Source organism: Hyperolius riggenbachi, chromosome 3, assembly GCF_040937935.1.
Source record: "Hyperolius riggenbachi isolate aHypRig1 chromosome 3, aHypRig1.pri, whole genome shotgun sequence".
Taxonomy (NCBI): domain Eukaryota; kingdom Metazoa; phylum Chordata; class Amphibia; order Anura; family Hyperoliidae; genus Hyperolius; species Hyperolius riggenbachi.
This window is the reverse complement of record NC_090648.1, coordinates 498,564,002-498,588,591: the sequence shown is the minus strand read 5'-3', so window position 1 is coordinate 498,588,591 and position 24,590 is coordinate 498,564,002. Positions and strand designations below refer to the sequence as shown.

Genomic DNA, 24,590 nt, shown 5'->3' with positions numbered 1-24,590 from the left:
GGGAACATTAGAGAAAACGCCTACCCTGCTCTCTGTTTCATCCTCACTGCTAAAAGTGTTCGGTTACCAGCTGTGATAGCTGAGCATTCAGTCTGGCTTTGCCGGGAATGATTATAGCTGAGTCATTATAGCAGAGCCACAAGGGGGCAGGCTTGGGCTTGAAAAGACACCAGAGAAGACAGACTTAGCTATAATCATTCCGTAGCAAAGAGAGACTGAGTGCTCAGTCGGGGATTCTTATCAGAGGTGATAACAGGCAGATTAAACAGAGAACAATGAAACAAAGAGCAGATTAGGTGTTTACTGTCATGTTCCCACTGATTTATAAGGTAAAATACATGAGGGTGCTTCATCTCTGGTTCTCTTTAAGGATATGTGCTCCTATTCCTTAGATAAGTTTTGATGCGCTGAATGCGTGCATGTTTGTGCTATGCATGTTACAGGGCCAGAGTTAGGACACATATGACACTGGGCTACCTCTACGCGGTGTATGTAACTACGCAAGAGACTTATTCTTGTAACGAAGATCCCAGCTTTTAACTTAGCTGTATGGACAGCAATGATTGCTGCATGATTTTTGTTATTGGATTCGCATGAGTATTTGCATGAGTGTGCGGAAGTTCATTTTGATGTTTTGCTGTTTTGCTTGCCACACCCCTTCCAGCTCCTCCCCATTAAATCTACAAGTGTTTAAATGTTCTATCTCAAGGTGAGGAGCCTGGATTTTGTGTTTGTTTAAATCAGGCAATCCCTGCCTGTGCTGGGGTCTTGCTGTACAATGATTTTGTGATTATGATTTTTTACACTGGACATGACCGTAGTGCTGCTACTCCTAAAGGGGAACTCTGTGAAAAGTCATTGTATCCAGCAACTGTCTACTTCAGTAGACCCTGCCCTGACTCGTATATGGAGGCTGCCATCTTTAGACCTGGTTTACACTGTTTAGGATGAAACAGTGTAAACCAGGATGAAACAGTATAAACAAAGGATGAAACGGTGTAAACAAACGGATCAGTTTGTACGATGGGCGTAGCTTTTTCATCTGGTTTTCATTCCGTTTTTGCGTCACCACCTGCTTGGTACCTGTTGCTGCTGTCCAATTGGATCCCTGCTTGATGAAACGCCTTTATATCGATCCCAGAGCCCCAGCAGAAGCATCAGGCTCTCATTGGTTTGCAATAAATGAATGGGAATCCTCCATGAGCATGAGGGAGGATTTTCATTGACCCACTACTCAGTGAGCCAAATGAGAATCCTCCCTGGGGAGGGTCAGTTCCCATTGGTCTTTTGCAAACCAATTGTAGCCTGATGCTTCTGATGGGGCTCTGGGATTGGTATACCAGTATTTCTAGCGTGCAGGGACCGGAATGGACAGCGGAGGGGCGGAGTACCTGAATGAGCGGCAGCAGGTGAGTATTTTTTATAAAACATACGCAGAGAGCAGCCTAGTAGGCCAGCTTTGAATCTGCCGCCATCTGCTTTGTCCCACCAATCCAGAATAATGGCAGACTGCCCATACTTATGTTTTGCTGAATGGATCCATTCCGAATGGACTGATTTGAATGTATCCTTATTGCTTTGTATAGGATCTATTCGGAACGGTTCTGTTTTGTTACGCTGAACGTAACGTTTTCTTTGCCAGTGTGAATGCAACATTACTCCCCTTCAGAAAATGCCAATTCCCTGGCTGTACTGGATTTGAGGTTTTAGTAATATATTTTGCAAAAAAGAGTAAAGAAAATGGCAGCCTCCATGTTCCTGTCGCTCTAGTTTTTTTTCACTGTTTTTTTTCCACTGCGTCTATGGTTGAAATTATTGGAATTGGTCTGATATAGAAACCTGTAAGAGGTTTATTAGAAGAATGCTTCTTGCCATTAGGAAGAAGTCTGACCAGCACCATCTTTTATTTATATATGCATTGCAGAAAAATGCAGCAGAGTTTTGAAGCTTGCACTTCTTACTCAAGCTTAGCTGAATGTCTGTAGATATCCAAAGCTTAGCTGAATGTCTGTAGACATCTCAAGCTTAGCTGAACGTCCGTAGACTTCTCAAGCTTAGCTTAATCTCAAGCTTAGCTGAACATCCGTAGACCTCTCAAGCTTAGCTAAATGTCTGTAGACCTCTCAAGCTTAGCTGAATGTCTGTAGACGTCTCAAGCTTAGCTGAATGGTCTGTAGACATCTCAAGCTTAGCTGAATGGTCTGTAGACCTCTCAAGCTTAGCTGAATGGTCTGTAGACCTCTCATGCTTAGCTGAATGGTCTGTAGACCTCTCAAGCTTAGCTGAATGGTCTGTAGACCTCTCAAGCTTAGCTGAATGGTCTGTAGACCTCTCAAGCTTAGCTGAATGGTCTGTAGACCTCTCAAGCTTAGCTGAATGGTCTGTAGACATCTGAAGCTTAGCTGAATGGTCTGTAGACATCTCAAGCTTAGCTGAATGGTCTGTAGACATCTCAAGCCTAGCTGAATGTCCTAGACGTCTCAAGCCTAGCGGAATATCCGTAGACGTCTCAAGCTTAGCGGAATGTCCGTAGACGTCTTAAGCTTAGCGGAATGTCCGTAGACGTCTCAAGCTTAGCGGAATGTCCGTAGACGTCTCAAGCTTAGCGGAATGTCCGTAGACGTCTCAAGCTTAGCGGAATGTCCGTAGACGTCTCAAGCTTAGCGGAATGTCTGTAGACCCCTAAAGCTTAGCTAAATGTCCATAGATGTTCAGCTAAGAGCATAATATCAACTTGATGAGAGAAAGCTCTGAGTTAAGCTCCCCTTTAATTCCAGTGTGAATCCAGCCTAAGACTTGTGATTGGTGCCCCGTTTCTGTGTATTACACGTCCGTTGCCCAGAACATTGTCATTGGTGAATGTGGCATTGTTTTGCAGGCCAGCTGGTTGTCTGCACTCTCTGCTCCTGCGTGATGAAGACCAAGCAGATCTGGCTGTTCTCGGCTCACTTGCTCCCCCTGCTGGCTCGCCTCTGCCTGGTTCCCATGGAGACGATTGTCGTCATTAACAAGTTCGCTACCATCTTCACTGGGCTGGAAGTGCTGTACTTCTTGGCGTCCAACCTGCTGGTGCCCTTCAATCTGGCCAAGACGGCGTACAGGGAGCTTGTCCAGGTAACCGCTTGTGAATAGCTACCATGTAACTCGTACACATCGCTGGTGATTTGTCTTGACACATTGCAAGGTTGTCTTTTCTATTCTGTATACCTCGTTTCCACAGAATATGACTGGTTGGTATTTATATACTGTATTTTCTGGACTATAAGACTCCCTTTTTCTCCCCCAAAAGTGGGGAAAAAGTCACTGCGTCTTATAGTCCAAATGCTGGGAGTTCCTGACTTGTGCATGCCTGCCAATACCAACCTCCAACCCGCCGCAATGTCGGTGACTCCCTGTACTGTGCCCATGGAGAGGATGACACAGGGAAAAATGGAGGACACAGGGGGAGACCAAGGGGCATAGAGGAGGACACAAGGGGGACACAAAGGGGGATAGAGGAGGACACAAGGAGGACAGAGGCGGGACACATGGGGGACACAGGAGGGAACAAGGGGGACACAAGAGGTACAAAGGGGGCATAATCCAGAAGATGCCCCTTCACCATGGAAGCACCAGGTTTAGTATTTATGGTTTTTGTCTTCTAAGCTTAGGTGCGTCTTACGGTCAGGAGTGTCTTATAGTCCGAAAAATAAGTTAACTGAAAGACAGTTGTAATGCACGGTGTGGACACAACGAGGCTGGTTAAATTGCACTGTAAGCAAGCAGCAACTGCTCATTCAACAGCCGATCTGCCAGTTATCCTATATACTAACCGAAGGCTGTACTCTGGGCGGAGGCTTAAAGCAAACCTGAACTGAAAATTAAAAGTCAAAATAAACATACACACATCATACTTACCCGCCCATGTAGTATCATCAATCTCTTTTTCCTCTCCTGCACCCTGTTTGTCCACTGTGATCATTTGAATTCTCCGTCCATTTTTAAAATGCCGTTACCCCATAACCACTTCCTGGTTAGCACACTGTTAAACTGTAATATCGCCCACTTCAGCCATAGGAAAACATTTCCTTGCAAATTAGTTGTCCTGCTAATCTAAGTCCAAAGGACAGCCTTATGAGGTACTAGAGGTCAATAGTTGTAAAGTGCACAACATCTAATATACAATACACGTGAAGAGCCCCCCCCCCCCCCCCTACATGAGTCAATGTGGGAGGCTCACATGCCCCACAGGTGTGCTCGGGATCTCGCTGATCCCCCCCCCCCCCCACCTCCCTAATATTTGAATCGTAGGGAGGGGTGTAGCTATCTCACACACATGTAGGGCTGAGCAGTGGTAGATGCAGGTCAGTGTGACCAATGGGTGAAGAGTCACTGCCCCAATTGGACACAACAAGGCCCTGTACAAAGTCTACTGCTCACTAAACTGAGGGAATAACATAAGAGGGTGCAAATATATACAGTGACACCAGTTACCACATATTTCACCCCGAAAGGCTTCGTGAGGAAAAGATAGTGTACAATGCAACAATACAATAGACCCCCACCAACAGCATTCCCAGCAGCAACAGCCCCAAGTCAGAGCGGAATTGCCACATGAAGCTTCAGGTTAAATACCTGTGATACTGCAGATAGATGCCTCCCACTGGGTGTGGTCTTACTCCACCCTTGTGTTGTCTAATACATGGTGCAGGAAACCATGTGTATGCTAAGGGAAGCCAGGGCGACCCTCTACAGGTATGGGGTAAATCTGTGAGGGAAATGCAAGTGTGTATACTAAACCGGGTCACATGATCAATCTGACATCACTTCTTGGATACAGCCTGGCTGAACCAGGTCACATTACCAGTTTGACATCACTTCCTATATACAGCCAAGCTCAGGCATGGGCAAACTTGGCCCTCCAGCTGTTGAGGAACCACAAGTCCCAAAATGCATTGCAGGAGTCTGACAGCCACATTCATGACTCATAAAGGCAAATGCATTGTGGGATTTGTAGTTCCTTAACAGCTGGAGGGCCAAATCTGCCCATGCCTGGCCTAGCTAGTGACCTGGTTTAGCCAGGCTGTAGCCAGGAAGTAATGTCAAACTGGTAATGTTGTTTTCTTACTGGCGGTTCTTTTTACTCGTTTTAAATCCTTTTACTCGGTTCAGGTTCACTTTTGGCCTCTTGCACACTGCAAGCAAATCAGATTCAGATTCAGATTTTTAATCTGTTTTTACATCCGATTCCGATTCAGATTTTTAATCTTAACTGCATGCTGCGTTTTTTGATCCGTTTTTCTGTTGAATGTATTCAAGGAAAATCGGAAACGGAATCGGAATCGGAAACGGAATCGGAATCGGAATCGGAAAACGGATTTGCAGTGTGCAGGGAGCCTTAAGGTGGCCCCACACCATACATTTTTTTTTTTTTTTAATTTCTTTTCAATTCAAGGATTGTAATCAAATTTTCTTATTGATATGTAACATTTGAAAAATCTGACCAACGTACCACACACGTGTGTTAAATTGTTCCCCAATTATTAAAAAAAAGAGATTGAAAATTACTTGGGAAATTGACACTCTACCCTATACCATTCAGTTTTCATAAAAATTGATCAGAAAATTCCATCACTCACGATCGACTCTGACAGTAATGCCAGAAACACCTGATCTGCTGTATGCTTGTTCAGGGTCTATGGCTAAAAGTATTAGAGGCACACATCACACATTAGCACATTAATACTTTACTGTAAGTATAACTGTTTAGTAGTTTGGCACAGTTATTTGGTATAAATAAATTTGACATAAGTTAAAGTTTTCAATTTAGATATGGTTTTTCATCCACATTTGGTTGTTAAAAGGAACCTGAAACGAGAGGTATGTGAAGGCTGCCATATGTATTGCCTTTTAAAAAATACCAGTTGCCTGGCTTTCCTGCTGATCTATTTGGCTGCAGTAGTGTCTGAATAACACACTTGAAGCATTCATGTAGCTAATCTAGTCAGACTTCATTTAGAAACATCTGATGTGCTGCATGCTTGTTCAGGGTCTGTGGCTAAAAGTATCAGTGGAAGAGGATCAGCAGGACAGCCAGGCAACTGGTATTGGTAAAAAGGATATAAATATGGCTGCCTCCACGTCCCTCTCAGTCCAGGTTTCCTGTAAAGTGACCCGGAGCTGAAGCTCAGTATCTAAATCGGCTACATACCTTTGAAGAAGGAAGCCTCAGGATCCTATTAAAGCTTCCCTCGCTGATCTAAAGCCCCCCCCCCCCCTCCCGTTGCTGATCGGGGCCGCACAACCCCGTCCTTGCATGCGCAGCACCATGGAGGCCCCGACTTACTGCGCATGGACAGGCAGACTGGGAAAGCTATTGTGCGGTCAAGCTGGAGGAAGAAGAGCTTCGTGACCCAAAACAATTAGCGACAATGCGTTGTCACTAATCTTCTGGGGCACCCCGCCCAACGATTGGGGACAATGCTTCAACGGGATCCTGAAGCTTTCCTCTCTTCAGGTAAGTATCTAATTTTGCACCCGATCTTCAGCTGGGGTACACTTTAACCTCCCTAGCGTTCTGGACGAGCTGAGGTCGTCCAGGGACGCTAAATGGCACCGCTCAGGTCGATTTTGATAATTTTTTCCAAACATGCAGCTAGCACTTTGCTAGCTGCTTGTTTGCTTCGATCGCCGCCGATCCGCCACTACCCGACGCGAAAGCCGGCGTCGATCGGAAGGGTGAGAGGGAGGGAGCAGGAAGGGGAGAATCATGTAGCTAGCGCTAGGCTAGCTACATGAAGAAAAAAAATCGGGCAAAGAAAAACCCTCCAACGGCCGCGGGAATCGGAACGCCCAGCAAGTTAAGCAGACAGACGTCTTGTTTCCATGTGTGATTGTGATGATTGTGGCGCCCCCTGTGTTGCAGGTGGTAGAGGTGTACGGTCTTCTGGCGCTGGGGATGTTACTGTGGAATCAGCTGTTGCTTCCATGAGTGATTCTAATGATTGTGACGCCCCCTGTATTTCAGGTGGTGGAGGTGTACGGTCTCCTGGCGCTGGGGATGTCGCTGTGGAATCAGCTGGTGGTACCGGTCCTCTTCATGGTCTTCTGGCTGGTTCTGTTCGCTCTTCAGATCTACACGTATTTCAGCACGCGGGACCAGCCCACCTCCCGGGAGAGACTCCTCTTTCTCTTTCTTACAAGGTAAGCTTCACAAAACAAATAAAACAGGACAGAATTGCCACATACAGTTTACCGATACTGCCTTCTTCTGTCATCGTTCCCGATAAAGTCACAATCGTTACACACAAAGCGTCTGCTATTTTATCACCTACATTTCCTGTAATAGTTGCTAGTTGCGGTTATCAACATAGACACCTATAGCGATGCCCATTTTTTCAATGGATACGTTTAAAGAGAAACCGTGACCAAGAATTGAACTTCATCCCAATCAGTAGCTAATACCCCCTTTTACATGTAAAATCTAATTCTTTTCACAAACGGATCATCAGGGGGCTCTCTATGGCTGATGTTGTGATGAAACCCCTCCCACAAGAAACTCTGAGGACCATGGTCCTGGCAGTTTCCTGTCTGTGAACCTTGTTGCATTGTGGGAAATAGCTGTTCACAGCTGTTTCCAACTGCCAATAAAGCAAGCAGCAGCTTCATCACCTGCCAGCAGTAAAAATGTCACCATGGAATAAATGTCAGAATGTAAATCAGGGATGTAAAAGATTTTACAATGGGCAAACATTGACTAAATCATTTATACATAACTATTGTAAAAATGAAGCACTTTTTTATTACATTATTTTCACTGGATTTACCCTTTGTGTGGGCACCCCTGCTCTAGACTATACAGAGCCTTCCCACTACTGAGGTACCTTTATATACTCATGTATAAGCCTAATGTTTCAACACAAAAAAAAAGCAGTCGGATGGTTGAGCAGGTTTTGTTACTGGCAGAGGAGTGTAAGGATCTTGCACTAGTGATCCTGCTCTTGCCAGCTGGCTCCCTGCTGTGTCCGTATCCCACATCCCCCGCAACATGGTGTGCAGAGTGTGCTGCTCAAGGCTACCTGTGGCCCCTGGCTAGTAGAGTGTGCAAGCAACCTGTCAGTGGTGCAGTGATCGGGGATTCGTCCTGTGTGGCAATCGCTGTCTCATATGTATGAAACCATCTAGTGACTTCTTAAGACACAGCTGTATCATCCTTGGGGCACATCTGGCTATGGGGAGGAAGGGTGACTTGTACTGGGGGCACATCTAGCTACTAAGCAGTTGGCTACACTGGGGGGTGATTGGGATGTAGTGCGGGGGCTTATACGCAAGTCAATCACTTTTTCCTCGTTTCTGAGTGAAAAGTGGGTACCTTGGCTTATACGCGAGTACAGGTAGTCCTCGGTTAACGAACGAGATAGGAACTGTTCGTTCTTAACCTGAATCCGTTCTTAAGTGGGGATGCTGTGCCAGCCACCTTTGCCCCTATTCTTTAAGCAGAGTAGGCGCAGCGGAAGGCAGATAGGGGACATCTCGCCTGTTCCACGGTGGTGTAAGGTCCCAGCGTGCTGCCCGGAAGCTGCGCAGCCCGTCCTCTCTCTTTGTTCACTGTACCCCCGGCGACTTCTCATGCATCGCATAATGACGCATCAGGAGGAGCCACCACTAGGGGGCTTTTCCTGATTGCGTCATTATGCGATGCATGTGAAGCCGCCGGGGGAACAGTGAACAAAGAGAGAGGACGGGCTGCGCAGCTTCCGGGCAGCACGCTGGGACGTTAGACCACCGTGGAACAGGCGAGATGTCCCCTATCGGCCTTCCGTTGCGCCTACTCTGCTTTAAAAAACGGCAGCAGAAGAGAGAGTCCCCGGCAGCGTGACGTCATCGTGGCGGGTCGTTCCTAAGTCGGGCGTTCGTAAATCGGGGACTACCTGTATATACAGTAAGTATCTTGCATTTATATTTACAACCTGTTTCATATAATTTTTTTTTCTGAGGCAAGCAATTAAATCTAATACTTACCTGTGGCTTCTTCCAGCCCCTAGTAGTCATGTGTGACTCTTACCGGAGCTCCGCTGGGAGCCTCTGAAGGACCACCAACCACCGATGGGTCTGCATCCTTGGCGCATGCATGGGCACACCCTCGTCACCCGGAGGGCACTGCGCAGGCACTCTCGCACGGGGCTAGTGCATGCCCATGCAGTGCAGAGGTGCCTGGCTCTTCTACTGACCACATATGCTATTGCTCCGTTGTTATTGCCTGATGAAGCGGGATCAAACCTGCGAAACACGTTGCATATTTGGAGTTCATAAATAAAATATATTGACTGTCTTTACTACAGTCGTCGTGTGTCTACTTGGAGGAGGTAAGTCCACCACTACCTCCTCTATTTACCAAGAATTTGGTTTTTAAGCTCATTTAGCTTCCTTTTATCCTTTTGGCGCCTCTGTTCTCCTGCATAATGCAGGTGCAGAAGACGCTGATCCATAATGATCCTTAGAGACTGGCGGTGGGACACCGGAGAAGACGGGATCTGCGGTGAGGGTCACACATGACTTCAAGTAAAAGATAGATTTAATTGCTCGTCTCGGATATCCTTGAAAGCGGACCTGAACTCAGAACGTCCTCTCTGCTCTAAAAGATACACAACAGCATAATAACATTTAATGAAAAATATTTCTTTGTTACAGCTGATGCGAATCCTAAAATACATCTGCAGTGTTTCTACTTCCTGATTCATGGAAGCAGACATATTGTTTACAGCCTGTGCTTTCACATGAGCTTATCTGCAATAGGCAGTCATGTGACACAGGGGAGGAATCAAATTACAACTTGTGATTAGGCACAGATGAGGGGGGATTAGACAGGCTAAACTCTCTAAATACATACAGGGTATTTATCTCGGTTTTCCTTCTGTCCTGTGCCAGAGTTCAGGTCCACTATGAAGGATAACTGTACCTTTTAGTACAGAACAGAAGTGGAAGCTCTTTAGGGAAATATACACACACTTGTATTCTAGGAGATTCGAGTTGCCTCCGCGCTTCTCAGTGACATAACTCTCTGCCCAGAAGACGGCTCTATCCTCCTCTGACACGGTGTAACCCCGCACATCTGGCGGTCGTGGGAAGGCCGCGCCCGGCGAGGTTCCTCGCGATCCGCTCCTATCCATCACCCTGAGTGTTATCAGCTGCTGAGGTGCGGCTGATGCAAAGCAGATAAGACAGGTGACCTGACAGTCCTCAGATACCGCCCTGGCATGTTATCCCGAGCCAGCGTGGAATATTAATGGGCCTGGACAGCGCATCACATTCCAGAGAACCGCGTTTACAGCGAGCAGAGGAGACTCAACACTTTATACAGAAAGTAATACCTATTATTATTATTCCTGATGTCTGTTATTCATTTACCTGCACATTGGTTTTGCTGTATGGCGATTAATTAAATCACAAATACCACCAGGCGATTTTCATTAATCAGCCTTAGCAGGTGCTGGCGTGGTTTTTGGAACTGATGCAACGCTGCCCTCCAGTGGACAGTTTATGTATCTTTTTCATAGCGCTTACAGTCTCCTAATTACTTGAAAGTGGACCTGAACTCTTTCACAGGACAGAAGGAAGATCTAGAAAAGGAGGGTCCTATTCAAGATCGGCCTACTGACATTTAAATCATTACATAATTTGGGCCCCGGGGACATGAAAGAAATGCTACAGCTGCGTAGCAATCCCTGCAATCTCAGATCCACAGGTTCTAATAATCTAATCATACCCAGAGTCCACCTGGAAACGTTTTGTCCCAGAGCCTTCTGTCATGCTGCTCCTACACTATGGAACTCCTTACCTCAGCAGATCATCATAATACTACCAATTACTGAATCTGAGAGAGCCTAAGTGCTTTAAGTCCTATGGGAGAAAAGCACTATAGAAATGTTATTTGTTATTGAGAAATGCACCCGGTATGTATTGAGAGTTAAGCCTGTCTATTTCCCCCTCATTTGTGTCTAATCACCAGTTGTAATTTGATCTCTCCCCCGTGCCACCTGACTGCCACAGCAGATAAGCTCATTTGAAAGTACAGGATGTTAACAATATGTCTACTTCCATAAAAGCAAGAAGTAGACACACTGCAGATGTATTGCAGGATTTGTGTATTATAACAAAGAAACGTTTTTCTATAAAGGTTATTATGCTTTTGCGTATCTTTTAGAGCAAAGAGGAAGTTCTAAGTCCGATTTATTTTTTTTCAGTTTTATAAAATCCAGTGTGACCAGGTGTCGGGGCGATTCATAAAGTTTTCTTGACTGATCTGCAGCCTCTGGTACCTATGAGAAAGGACACCCGCAAGCAAATGATGCACCTTTCTGGTTTTTGAGCATAAATTAATTTTGTCATATTGCAAACCTTCCCATCTCTAGATTTTTGACAGAATCCCTCAGTTCTGCCATTAGAAACATATCAAATAGCCAAACAGAAGTAATTTTGAGCTCCTGGAAGCTCCCCCCCCCAATTATTGAACTTAGACCAATAAAAATTTACAGAATTGGTCCAATTTTAATTGGTCCAATGTCACGCTTCATATGATTTACGTACAATTTGAATGCAAGGAGAAATGATTTGCATGGCATTGATGATTCCTAGTAGTAAGCACCAACAGTCCCTGGAGGGATCCTACCTGCATCTGGTAGGGGGCCAAAAACTTGTTTCTATAAAGTCATGGTTATTTTTGTAATCTCTGTCCCGGTACAGTTTGGAATTTCCTTCTTAATACGGGATTAAATTCTGATATAACATTCAGTAAAGACATGTTTTCCTGTAAAAAAAAACAACAAAAAAACAAAACAAAGCGGAACTGTAAAATGTTAAAAAAAAACAAGAGTTTCACTTACCTGGGTCTTCTGCCAGCCCCTTGCAGCCGACCTGCGCCCACACGGTGACATACCAATCCTCCGTACCCCTGCCGTGGCTCACTTTTTTCCCATAATGGCGGTTGACTTGTAAGTCGACCTCCATTGCGCCCTGGCCATGCGTATCCTAGTACGCGTTCCTGTAGCCAGGAGCACCCCGCGCAGACGCAGTACGAGAAAATCTCTACTGCACCTGTGCAGTACGCGTCCGGCTACTGGAGCGTGAACACGTGCGGCCATAGCCGCGCAGGCGCAGTTCCCCCGAACTGCGCGAAGTGAGAGTGAGCGGCGGCGTGGGACCAGAGCATCGGTGAGTGGCTGCGTGGGAACAGGTCGGCTGCAGGGGGCTGGCAGAAGACCCAGGTAAGTGAAACTTATTTTTTTAAAACAATTTACAGTTCCGCTTTAAACGTGTTTGTAAAATAAAAATTTAAAAAAAAATTCTGTGCAGCCGATTGTTTTCATCAAATTGCAGCAACCTCGAACAGGAAACTTTCATGGTGTATGGCCACCTTAAAAGGGAACCTGTGATGAAAAATAAGTGTACTCCCCTTGGGAGGGGGAAGGTTCTGGATCTTAAAGAGGCTTCCCCTGTCCTCCTGCGCACTCTCCTTCCTGTGCGGGGACACCCTGAAAGTCAGCTTCAGGGTGTGACCGCCATCTGTGCGGTAGCACAGATCCGATCTGGCCTGGCTATTTCCTCCAGAGCCGAGCGGGATGGAGCTAGTGCGCATGCGCAAGAGTCAACATGTGCCGACAAGTTAACTTTCGGGGGGTCCCCGCGCTGTAAGGAGAGTGCGGAGGATGGGGAAGCCTCTTTAGGATCCAGAAGCTTCCCCCTCCAGATTTGAGTACCCCATAGGGGCACTTTTAAATCTTACTGGTTGACTTTTAAGTAAGAGATGCGCTGCACCTGCAGAAACAAGAAACACAAGTCCTGCAGCTCTCCCTTTTCAGCCGCCCTGTACAGAATATTTTGTCCTGACTGCATTTTCAGGTGATTCATTTTGCACTGAATTTATTCCTGGAAATCCCCCCCCCCCCCCCCCCTCCCTCTGAGGCCACATCACACTTGTTCTGACATCCCGGGGATTCACAGAAGCTTATCTGGAGACTCCTCTGATGGATCTGCCAGCCTTTAGTGTGGTCCCGCCCTCTGACAGTAGATGGTAAACAGCAGCAGTTTCCATGTGTTCCGTGTGCTACGTGACCCCGTTACCGCGGACGGGTGGGGAGCGATTCTAAGAGCAAATTATCTCAGGTGGTTGGGGTGTTGAATGATTGAGCCGGAGGGAAACTGCAGGTTGCACTCGAAACGCTGGTAATCTGCATAAATGAGAAGTGATCATTTATCGTATTTGTGCTCGTGAATTGTATATTTCTGGCTGTGTAGAGCAACAGAATGCACTGAATTTGGGGAGGATAGGGCTGAAATCGCTAAAAAGTAGGCAGGGACAGACAACAATTATAGTGACACACAATGTACTACCTAACTACAAATTTGGGAAAAGAGGTTCCCCCTATGCTTTCTAGTATTTGCAAACAGGCACTGTTAGTGGCCTGAGGAAGCGGGCTTAGACCCGTGAAACGCGTTGCCTGTGCTTAATAAACATTTCTTTGTTCACGCAAGGATCTCGTCATTGAGGTAAGCCACCTCACTTTTTTTTATTTTATTGGTTTTTAATCCATTTTAATTCATACTGGGGTGAATCTTCTCCCAAATTTGTACTCCATTACCCCCCCCCCCCCTCCCAACATATCCCGTTGGAGCTAGACAGACCACATATGGTCTCGACCATAGTGATGACCTGTCACTTTTACCAAGGAAAGCCACCACACCAAGGTCCGCTTGAGCCACCCCGAGTGGAGTCGAGTTCATTGTCTCCACCTGTGGTCAGTTGCCCCTCTGCAACCCGCTTCTGTGAGTAGTATTTATATCTCATTCATTGACTCGATTGAGACCGACATACTGCGCTATTGGGCTCCCGTCCTTTTGTCTCCTGTGTCCTTTTTCTCCTGGGTGTCAAGACTCCCCCACCAGTGTACTACCTAACTAGCACGGAAGATGAGCCCTATAGGGGATTTGTATTAGGGTTGTACTAAAGTAGGATTATGGTACCTTGTTTGTGATGCACCTGTCAGTCTGCCATATAGCACTTCATTTTTCAACCCTGACAAAGCCTCCATTTAGGAGGCGAAACATGTAGGCTTTTCTTTGATTGGTGCCCACTTGCAGAGCTTTTTGTTTTGCATCTCTGTAACGGGCCTCCATGTGTGTTTGTTTTGCAGCATTGCCGAGTGTTGCAGCACTCCGTACTCCCTCCTGGGATTGGTCTTCACGGTTTCCTTTGTGGCTCTCGGAGTTCTGACCCTGTGCAAGTTCTACCTGCAGGGATACCGAGCATTCATGAATGACCCGGCTATGAACAGGTGAGCATGCTGCCAAGTCTTGATTCCTCCGTCCATTTTTGATTGAACGACTTTATGAAATCTGTTTGTGCAGAGCCATAGGAGCCGCTTATGGGGTGGTTTTTCCTGAAGAGAAAATCCTCCATTTTAACCGTGTCTATCTTGAAGCCAGTCCTGATGTCAATTCCTCCCTTACTCTCCTCTGCCTGATATTGTATGCATTGCCCGCCCTTCTCCCAGTCTTCCGGCACTCCCACCAAGCTCTGCAATAGAAAGTGCATTGTCTCTGCATGAGAAATATTGGCCAATCAGAGAGGAACAGAGGTGTGGGAGGGGAAAACAGGAAGGAAAGAGGCATCAGCCAATCAGGCTGCATTTAGTTAAGCCTGAGAGGAAAGTAAAGAAGCCAAAAAAAGACAACCCAGCATGCCTTGCAACTTCCTTTGTGCGACAGATGTACCAAATTAGAGTCAGGGGAACTGGGGAATGTTGTTTTATGGATAAGAAAACTAAGTGATTTTTAACTTTTGGATTGCCTGGTTAGCATCCTTATTACTTGTTTAAATAGATAAAAATAATTGATTTTTGATTTTATGCCCGACTGTTACACTTGTGAAGTTCTCCCTTTAAATATTTGGCTATTTGTCTTTGCAGGGGAATGACAGAAGGGGTGACTTTGCTGATCCTGGCTGTGCAGACGGGGCTCATCGAACTACAGGTGGTCCATCGAGCCTTTCTGCTCAGCATCATTCTGTTTATTGTGGTTGCCTCCATCCTGCAGTCCATGCTGGAGATAGCAGACCCCATTGTCCTTGCCCTGGGAGCTTCCCGAGATAAGTAAGTGGTGGTGGCTGGAGCTACATGTGGACATCTGGAGATGGTGTGGTCAGCACATCAACGTGTTCTTCTTTTCCTCCATAGGAGTTGGTGGAAACACTTCCGTGCCGTCAGCCTGTGCCTGTTCCTGCTGATATTCCCTTCCTACATGGCATACATGATCTGCCAGTTCTTCCACATGGACTTCTGGCTCCTCATCATCATATCCAGCAGTATCCTCACCTCACTTCAGGTATAAAACCATTCTCCTTCTCAAGGCCGGAGGGTTCAGCTAACTTCTTGGGGTTCAAGAGGAGGTGGATAACTACAGACTAGTGATGACCATGTCTAGGAGAACTCCTGGAGAAGCATGTGATCAGTTTGGTCAGGTGATAGATATGTAAAGTTTTTGATTTGCTAGTCATGATCATGTGCCAAAGCAGGATGTGATCACAGCAAATCGGAGCTTTGCATATCTATCAGCTGATCAAACAAATGACATGCTTCTCCACGAGTTGTCCTAGACATGACTATCACCACTACAGTCCAGTGTTCCTCAGTGGTATTGCAAGGTATTCTTGCCACATGTCATGAACCTGTGCTGTATATCAGCGTCTTTCCTCTTTTATGTCAACAGACAGTAGAGTGCATGGTACTGCAGACAGAGCAGGTCCTAGCTGCCTCTCCTGCACTGGCAATAGAGGTCTTTGATTAGCCCCCAGTGTAGGGCTGAAAGTCGCCCACACTATTGACATGAACAAGGCAAAGCTTCGAGCTGAAGGAGTACCGTATGTGGCACAGGAGCAGCAGCATAGAGTGTTTGGCACAGAAGCAGCAGGATCGAGTGTGCGGCACAGAAGCAGCAGGATCGAGAAAGACTTTCATGTAACAGACAAGGAACAGGACAGTCAGTGGTCAGCTGACAGTTAACAGGTAATAGAGATAGAAGATCAGAAGACAAGCCATGGTCAAGACATGTAATAGGCATATAATGGTCAGAAGACAAGCCATGGTCAAGACAGGACAAGTAATAGTCACAGAATGATCATAAGACAAGCCATGGTAAAGACAAGATACCGGTAGGTAATAGACAGAATGATCATAAGGCAAACCGAGGTCAGGACAGTTGGCAGACTACAGATAGCCAATAGATAAGTCGAGTACAGTAGATAACCGGAAATTAAGCCATCTTCAGGACAAATAACTGGTTGGTAAGCTGGAGTCAGGGGAGTTTGTGGTTAACTGATAACTAGTAGACGTGTTGATTCCGCAGTGGGATCCCAAGACAGAAACACACTGAAAACCGGTGAAGCTAAAGCAATTGGGCAACTGTGGGCTTTTCTAAATCAATGGCCTCAATTTACTAAGATCATGCTGGAGATAAGGCAAAAGAAAACTTGCCACCACACAGCGAGAGTGTAATCCGATCTCTTCATTCCTTAAGTTACCTTCTCTGTAGTTAAAGTGAATGTTTAAAAAAAAAAAAGTCAGATACTCACCTAAGGAGAGGGAAGGCTCGGTCCTAATGAGCCTTCCCGCTCCTCTCCCGGTGCCCGGTCCCGCGCAGGATCCCCCGTGGCAGTATTTGACCAGTTCGGTCAAATACTGCCACTTCCGCATGCCGAAGGGAGCTTTCGGAAGCCTTCGTGAGCACACGGGCTCCCGAAGACGGGCTGCTCCATACTACGCATGCTCCCGAAGACTTCCGAAGTCCCTGCGGCGGCGGACGTGAACGGGGGAGCCAGTGCAGCACCGAGGGCACCGGGAGAGGAGAGGGAAGGCTCATTAGGACCGAGCCTTCCCTCTCCTTAGGTGAGTATCTGACTTTTTTATTTTTAAAACGGTATCCACTGGCTTTAAGTTACCTCCTCTGTAGTTATTTTCACACACAGTTAATGAACAGCCTGTCTTTAACTTTAGAATTCTGGAGTTATTTTAAGGATTGAAGAGTTAACTTTAAGACAGAAGAGTTAACGTTAGGTTTGCCTGAGGTAAAAGGTTTCCTGAATACTGCATGCCTCATAACCATGGTGATAACTATAGAAACGTTATTAAAGACAGGAGATAAGCTTAGTGAATTGAGGCCAATGTCTCTTTAATTAGCCAGGCCTGAGAGACTGGCGCAGCAATTCTCAGATGTGTCTGCAGAGGCAGCATGTGGCTGTACACAAATCCTTGCATGTTCAGGTGTGCAGTACAAAATGGGTACACACCCCAGGCATCAGGAGTCTCCATATTGCAACCGAGGTGACTCTGCAGGCAGGACGGGAGCAAGACACAAAAGCTGCTTTAAAGTGAACCGTAACTGTAAAATAAGAACAAGAGTTTCAGTTACCTGGGACTTCGACCAGCCCCTTGCAACCGTCCTGTGCCAGCGGCATGCCGAACCGATCCTCCGTTCCCCCGTTGCAGCTTAGTTTCGGTCGCATGCGCGACCCTGGCTGTGTGCATACTCGTATGCGTTTCGCGTCGGTGAGAACCTCTACTGCACGCAGGGGCAGCGGACCGCCAACTGATCAGACGGCAAAAATGAAACTAAGCCGCAGCGGGGGAACGGAGGATCGGTTCGGCATGCCGCAGCACAGGACTGCTGCGGGGGCTGGTCGAAGTCCCAGGTAAGCGATACTCTTGTTCTTATTTTCAGTTAAGGTTCACTTTAAGAGCAGTAACAGGTCAGGCTGTGAAGACTGTACCCCACTTCTGCAGAGAGACGCTCGGGTTGTACAACAGCAATGCTGGATAGGAAGTCCTTGCGGGGTGTCAAACTTAATCATGTCAAGGGCCAAAATCTTAAAGAGAACCTGTATCAAAAAAAAGTTCCCCTTGGGGGTACTCACCTCGGGAGAGGGAAGCCCCAGGATCCCAATGATGCTTCCCCCTCCCCTGTAGCTGCAGGCAGTCCAGCGCTGGCTCCCCCGAAGCGTCCCGCAAGCCTAGCTCGACAAGCCTGATAAGCGCTGATTTATTTACCTTTCCTGGCTCCAGCAGGGGCACTGTTGCGGCTCTCCGCACGGAGATAGGCGAAAATAGCCGATCTCTGTCGGGTCTGCTCTACTACGCGGGGGCAGGAGACTTGCGCCTGCGCAATAGAGCGGGCCGACAGCGATCTGCTATTTTCGCCTATTTCCAAGGCGGAGAGCTGATACTGCGCTGGAGCCAGAAAGGTAAATATTTACATCCCCGCTGTTTGGGGAGTGAGGAGGACGGGGGAAGCCTCAATAGGATCCGGAGGCTTCCCCCACCCCAGGCGAGTACCCCCCAGGGGAGGTTTCTCTCAATACAGGTTTTCTTTAACTGCATTCTAAGTTACAGGACACAGGCCTGGTGCACACCAAAAACCGCTAGCAGATCCGCAAAATGCTAGCAGATTTTGAAATGCTTTTTCTTTTTCTGTAGCGTTTCAGCTAGCGTTTTGCGGTTTTGGGAAGCGTTTTTGGTGTAGTAGATTTCATGTATTGTTACAGTAAAGCTGTTACTGAACAGCTACTGTAACAAAAAACGCCTGGCAAACCGCTCTGAAGTGCCGTTTTTCAGAGCGGTTTGCGTTTTTCCTATACTTAACATTGGAGGCAGAAACTCATCCGCAATCTAAAATCTGCAGCAGCCCGGGTGTATGCGTTTCTGCAAAACGTCTCCCGCTCTCGTGTGCACCAGCCCATTGAAATAAATTACCCTAGCGGATCCGCACCCGCAAGCGGATCGCAAACCACAGCAGAACCGCTCTCGTGTGCACTAGGCCACATTGGCCTCAATTCACTAAGATCATGCTGGAGATAATAAGGCAAGAGAAAACTTACCTCCACACAGTGAGAGTTATCTTCTCTTCATTCCTTACGTTACCTCTTCTGTAGTTAAGTTACCTCCTCTGTAGTTATTTTCACACGCAGTTAATGAACAGCCTTTCTTTAACTCTGGAGTTATTTTAAGGATTAAAGAGTTAACTTAAAGACAGAAGAGTTAACTTTAGGTTTGCCTGAGGTAAAATGTTTCCTGAATACCACATGCCTTATCACCATGGTAACAACTCTAGAAGAGTTATTAAAGACAGGAGATAAGCTTAGTGAATTGAGGCCATTGAAGTGAAAAAATGTATGATATAATGAATTGGTTGTGTACTATGAATAATTACTAGACGATTAGCAGCAAAGAAAATATTCCCATATTTTTTTTCAGGTCTATAGTGTTATTTCTAACAGTGCATCATTCTATAATATGTTCAGATTACACAACACTCAGCATTCAAAATGATTCTTTCAGAGCAGTCTGTGAACTAATGACCTCTCCTCTGGCAGAGAAAAAGTAAATAGTTCAATAACAGTTGAGACAATAAAAGTCAGAAAACAGCCCTCTCCACCACTTTGAAAGTTGTAGAGCTTAATGGCTTTTTTGCATAGAGATAACTGGAGTTTCTTAACTCTTCCTGTACTGGAAACAATTAGACTGATGTAGCTGATCTTAATGTTTTATTTCTTAGCTGTACTACACATACAAATCATAATCGCATCATTTTTTTTTCCGCTTCAGTGTCTCTTTAAGTTCCCTCCTCTGTAGTTATTTTCACACGCAGTTAATTAACAGCCTGTTAGAATTCTGGAGTTATTTTAAGGATTGAAGAGTTAACTTAAATACAGAAGAGTTTGCCTGAGGTAAAATGTTTCCTAAATACCACATGCCTTATCACCATGGTGATAACTCTATTCGTTATTAAAGACAGGAGATAAGCTTAGTGAATTGAGGCCATTGTTTATTACGATCCAACATTTATAGAGCTGTCTCAACCTTAAGTGCTGCAACTATAGTGACCGCAATGATGGCCCACTTCTCCCTCTTCTGCAAAGTAGATCAGTGTAATATTTACCTACTCCAGAGATGTGTCGGGTCTCCACTGTTCTCCTGGCAGCTTCACGCTCTATGATGCCATCCTTAGACTCCCAATGCATGTCACATGATCAGGAACCGGAGGTATGCAGCATAGAGCGAGCAGCTGCCTGAAAGAACAGAAGAGACCCATGCAGCCTTGGAACAGGTAAATATTTAGAGTGCTGGGGAAGGAAAGGTGTGTGTCTGTGTGTCTGTGTCTGTGTGTGTGTCTCTGTGTGTGTGTGTGTCTGTGTGTGTGTGTCTGTGTGTGTGTGTCTGTGTGTGTGTGTGTGTCTGTGTGTCTGTGTGTGTCTGTGTGTCTGTGTGTGTCTGTGTGTGTCTGTGTGTGTGTGTGTGTGTGTGTGTGTGTGTGTGTCTGTGTGTGTCTGTGTGTGTCTGTGTGTGTCTGTGTGTGTCTGTGTGTGTCTGTGTGTGTGTGTGTCTGTGTGTGTGTGTGTGTGTGTGTCTGTGTGTGTGTGTCTGTGTGTGTGTGTCTGTGTGTGTCTGTCTGTGTGTGTGTGTGTGTGTGTGTGTGTGTGTGTGTGTGTGTGTGTCTGTGTGTGTGTCTGTCGATCTGTACTTTACCAGCCACATGGGGAGGTGGGGGAGGAGTTTGGATCCCAAAAGAGGACCCCATGCCAATTTCACTGGAGGGCCCTGTGGGTTTTTTTTCTGTTCACCTACTCAAGCTGACATTTCAACCAGAAGCACTGTCACTGATGTGCTCTCCTGGATGGGAAGGCAGAACGCTGGCGTTCATTTGCTGCATGCATTCCTGCGCATTGGAAGCTCTTGGGTGGGCCACATAAAATGGCAAGGTGAGCTGCATTCGGCCTGCAGGCCTTGAGTTTAACACCTGTACTCTAGGGTTAAAGTGACCAAGAACCATTTTTAGCACCCAGGGCATCTCAATAGCACATTTAATATGCACATCAACAACGTGGCTCATTAATAAAAAAAAAAAAAAAACAACCTTGAATTTTACCTCTTTTTATATTTAAAAGTGTAGCAAAGGGTTTTATTACCCTACCTCCACAGCACCACAAAAATTTCAGGCAGATAAGGACTGATGGAATTCTTTTATTGCACACATTAGCAGAGAGCAAATAAAAGCTTTCATGAGCAGGGGTGGATAGATAGAATACTGTGTTTCAAATGTTTTACAGAAGTCACAGATGCTATCTTCACACCTTCCCCTGAATGAATAATGGGCAGCTAGAAAGGGGGGGGGGGGGGGGACGTAGCAGCTCCTATATCTATTGGAAACCAGAAAAAGAAAAGCGGCACTTGGTTCCCTTTAAAGTGGATCTGAGATGAAAAACTAACTATAAGTAACTTGTCTATATGTCTTATTTAAAGTTTAGATAGTTTACACAGCAAATCTAGCTTCAACAGTATATGATTATTTCTTCCTGTGATACAGAGAGCAGCCATATTCTGCTTGTCATCAATACACAGCCAAGCTGCTCTGCATCTCCTCCCCTCAGCCTGTGAAAACGCCACTCCCCTCTCCTCCTCTCTCCACCCCTCTCTGCCCCCTTGCCTCTGAAATCTCTGGCTGGTAACGCTGCCTCCTCCTTCAGGAAATGGCTCCTCCTCCCAAGGCTGAGCTCCCATGAGCACTTGCTAGAAGGGACTCAGAATGCCTAGGTGCTGGACGAGCTGTGGATGAGGCTTGTTTAGTTTATAGGGAATTAGGGTATTAAAACCCCCCAAAAAAGTATTTGGCTTGAGGAATGCCCTATAAACTATATGTAAGGGGCACAATTATGCAATGAGTAAAAGTTTATCTCGGATCCACTTTAAGAAGCCATGTAATGCTTACACATAACTATTATTCTGGCCAGCCCACCAGCTTGAAATAGGTTTCTTGCTCTCCCCGTGATTTAGACAACCACATTAAACTCATAACTAACGTAATGTTCTTTGGTCACCCAACAGGTCCTGGGCACGCTCTTCATCTACGTCTTGTTCATGATCGAGGAGTTCCGCAAGGAGCCTGTGGAGAACATGGACGATGTCATTTATTACGTGAACGGCACGTACCGGCTGCTGGAGTTCCTGGTGGCTCTGTGTGTGGTGGCGTACGGGGTCTCCGAGACGGTGTTCGGCGAGTGGACGGTGATGGGTTCCATGATCATCTTCATCCACTCGTACTATAACGTCTGGCTGCGGGCACAGCTCGGCTGGAAGAGCTTCCTCCTACGCAGGGACGCCGTGAATAAAATCAAATCCTTACCGGTCGCCACCAAAGAACAGCTGGAGCAACACAACGACATCTGTTCTATATGCTACCAGGTACGTAGGAGATACAAGTCCATAGAACATGGGGGGAAAACTCAAATACAAAGGAGGCTGAAATTGAACACTGAGACCTAGTCATGCAACATTCTCAATGTTTAGTGGCCTCCTCCTCCTTTTATTCAGTTCCCTTGTGTCTAATGTCTATTTCAGCCCCTGTACAGTTCCCTGGTGTCTAATGGCCACTCTCCCTCCCTTAATCAGTTCCCTGATGTCTAGTGGCTCTCCCCTATACCGTCCCCTGGTGTCTAGTGGCCCCCTCCCTCCCTTATATAGTTCCCTGGTGTCTAATGCCTCCTTCACCCCCTGTACAGTTTCCTGGTGTCTAGTGCTCCTCACTTCCTCCTCTATACAGTTCTCTGGTTTTTAGTGGTCACCCTCCCTCCACTATACAGTTCCCTGGTATCTAGTGGTCATTCCTCCCTCCCCTGTGCAGTTCCCTGGTGTCTAGTGGTAATTTCTCCCTCCCCTGTGCAGTTCCCTGGTGTCTAGTGGTCCTCCCTACCCTATACAGTAATCTGGTATCTAGTGCTTTTCCTCTCTCTCCCCAATCTGAGGCGTCACCACAAATATAGCTTCCCTGGTGGTCTAGTTTGTGCTAAACCTAATGCAAAGTGGGGAAACCACGTGCTTGATGGCTCGGCAGCCAGAGTTTGACATGTATGCCTTAGAACATACATGTCAAACTCCGGCCCCCGGGACAAATCTGGTCCCCAGAGCCCATAAATTTGGCCCCCCAAGTGGTTTCCCCACTTTGCATTATGTTTGGCCCACTCTAGACCACCAGGGAGGCTATATTGGAGATGAAGCGCTAGAACAGCAGGGAAGCCATATGAGGGAGGGAGGTGGAAGGCACTAGACACCAAGGAAATGTATATGGGAGTGAGGGGGCTCTTAGACACCTGAGATCTTTATAAGGGAGGAAGATGGGCAGTAGACATTGAGGATGGCCCATGACTAGGTCCCAGGGTACAATTTCAGGCCCACTTTGTACGCAGTATTGGAGGTGTCTTTCTAACTGAAGTTAAAAAAAACCACAATGTGCTCATTTATCGTTTAGCAATTCATGGTTGGACAGCAGTACACATGCTAGATTATGGCTAAGACAGCCCAGATTGTTTTGGACAAGTTTTCTTAAAGAGAACCAGAGACGAAGCGCCCTCATGTATTTTATTACATTTATCAGTGGGAACATGACAGTAAACACCTATCATCGCTCGGCGGATCACTCAGAAACAGCCGTATCAGTCCGCCGACAGACTGTACACACGCCGGACTGTCGCTGGAACGCCCACCCAGCGGGAGGTGACGACGGACCCTTCGTTGCCTCCAGTCCGGCGTCTACGGACCTTTATTCTTCTCAGTCTAATCTATCTGTTATCAGCTGTGATAACAATCCACCGACTTATTCAGTCTAGGTTTGACCTGGAATCATTATAGCTGAGTCACTGTTCTGTGGAGTCTTTTCAAGCCCAAGCCTGCCCCCTCCTGGCTCAGATTTCCTACTCAGAGCTCTGTTGACATAGGAGAGGCTGCTGCTGCCGGGAAAGAAGCTCTGAAACAGACAAGTGTATCTGTGTGCAGTGTGCAGCCAGTCATTATCTACTGTATGCAGTTTCATTTCTATGAGAGACACTTCCTACAGGCAGCCACACAGCATACCAGAGTAATAACGTTGAAAGCAGACAGATGAAAGGCTGCAGCAGCCCTGCTTGTCTATAGTCTCATAGAGGCTAGACAGCACATCCAGAACAGCTTATAACTTGTTTGTCGTGTAGGTGGAACTCTGCTCACAACTCCGTCCACCAACAGTGCAGGAAAAACGGGCTGCTCGAACCCCAAATCCAGTACAGTAGAGAGTAGATTCCGCACAATGTCGGTAGGAACAAACTTGCTTTATTCAATAACGTATATGACAGGCTAAAAATCCATCACCACATGCTGACATGTTTCGGACGTTACAGGCCCTTAACCACTTAAGGACCAGGGGATTTTGCACTGATCGGTGCTGCGTGGGCTCTACAGCCCGCAGCACCGATCAGGAATGTGGCAGGGCGATCAGACTTCCCCCCCCCCCTTTTTTCCCCACTAGGGGGATGTCCTGCAGGGGGGTCTGATCGCCGCCGGCTACTACTGATTTGCGGGGGGGGGGGGGGGCTCCTCAAAGCCCCCCTCCGCAGCGTTTTCCGGGCTCCCCGGCTTTCCCTCCCTCTACCTTTTTTTCTGAGCGGCGCAGGACGGAGTTCCGTCCTGCGCCTGATAGGATAGGCTTCTGCCTATCAGATGACGGCGATCCCCGGCCAATCAGAGGCCGGGGATCGCCGA

The 24,590-nt window shown here is 46.7% G+C and overlaps 1 protein-coding gene across 1 annotated transcript in view; it reads left to right on the top strand.

Annotated features, from left to right (window-relative positions):
• The window catches only part of RNF145 (ring finger protein 145), an 84,848-nt gene that overhangs the window by 53,618 nt on the left and 6,640 nt on the right, over positions 1-24,590 (top strand). Inside the window, exons 5-10 of the mRNA XM_068278299.1 lie at positions 2,879-3,114; positions 7,007-7,182; positions 14,169-14,309; positions 14,943-15,125; positions 15,210-15,357; positions 21,906-22,262. Coding sequence (XP_068134400.1) covers positions 2,879-3,114; positions 7,007-7,182; positions 14,169-14,309; positions 14,943-15,125; positions 15,210-15,357; positions 21,906-22,262 — 1,241 coding nt within the window. The remainder of the gene's footprint in view (positions 1-2,878; positions 3,115-7,006; positions 7,183-14,168; positions 14,310-14,942; positions 15,126-15,209; positions 15,358-21,905; positions 22,263-24,590) is intronic.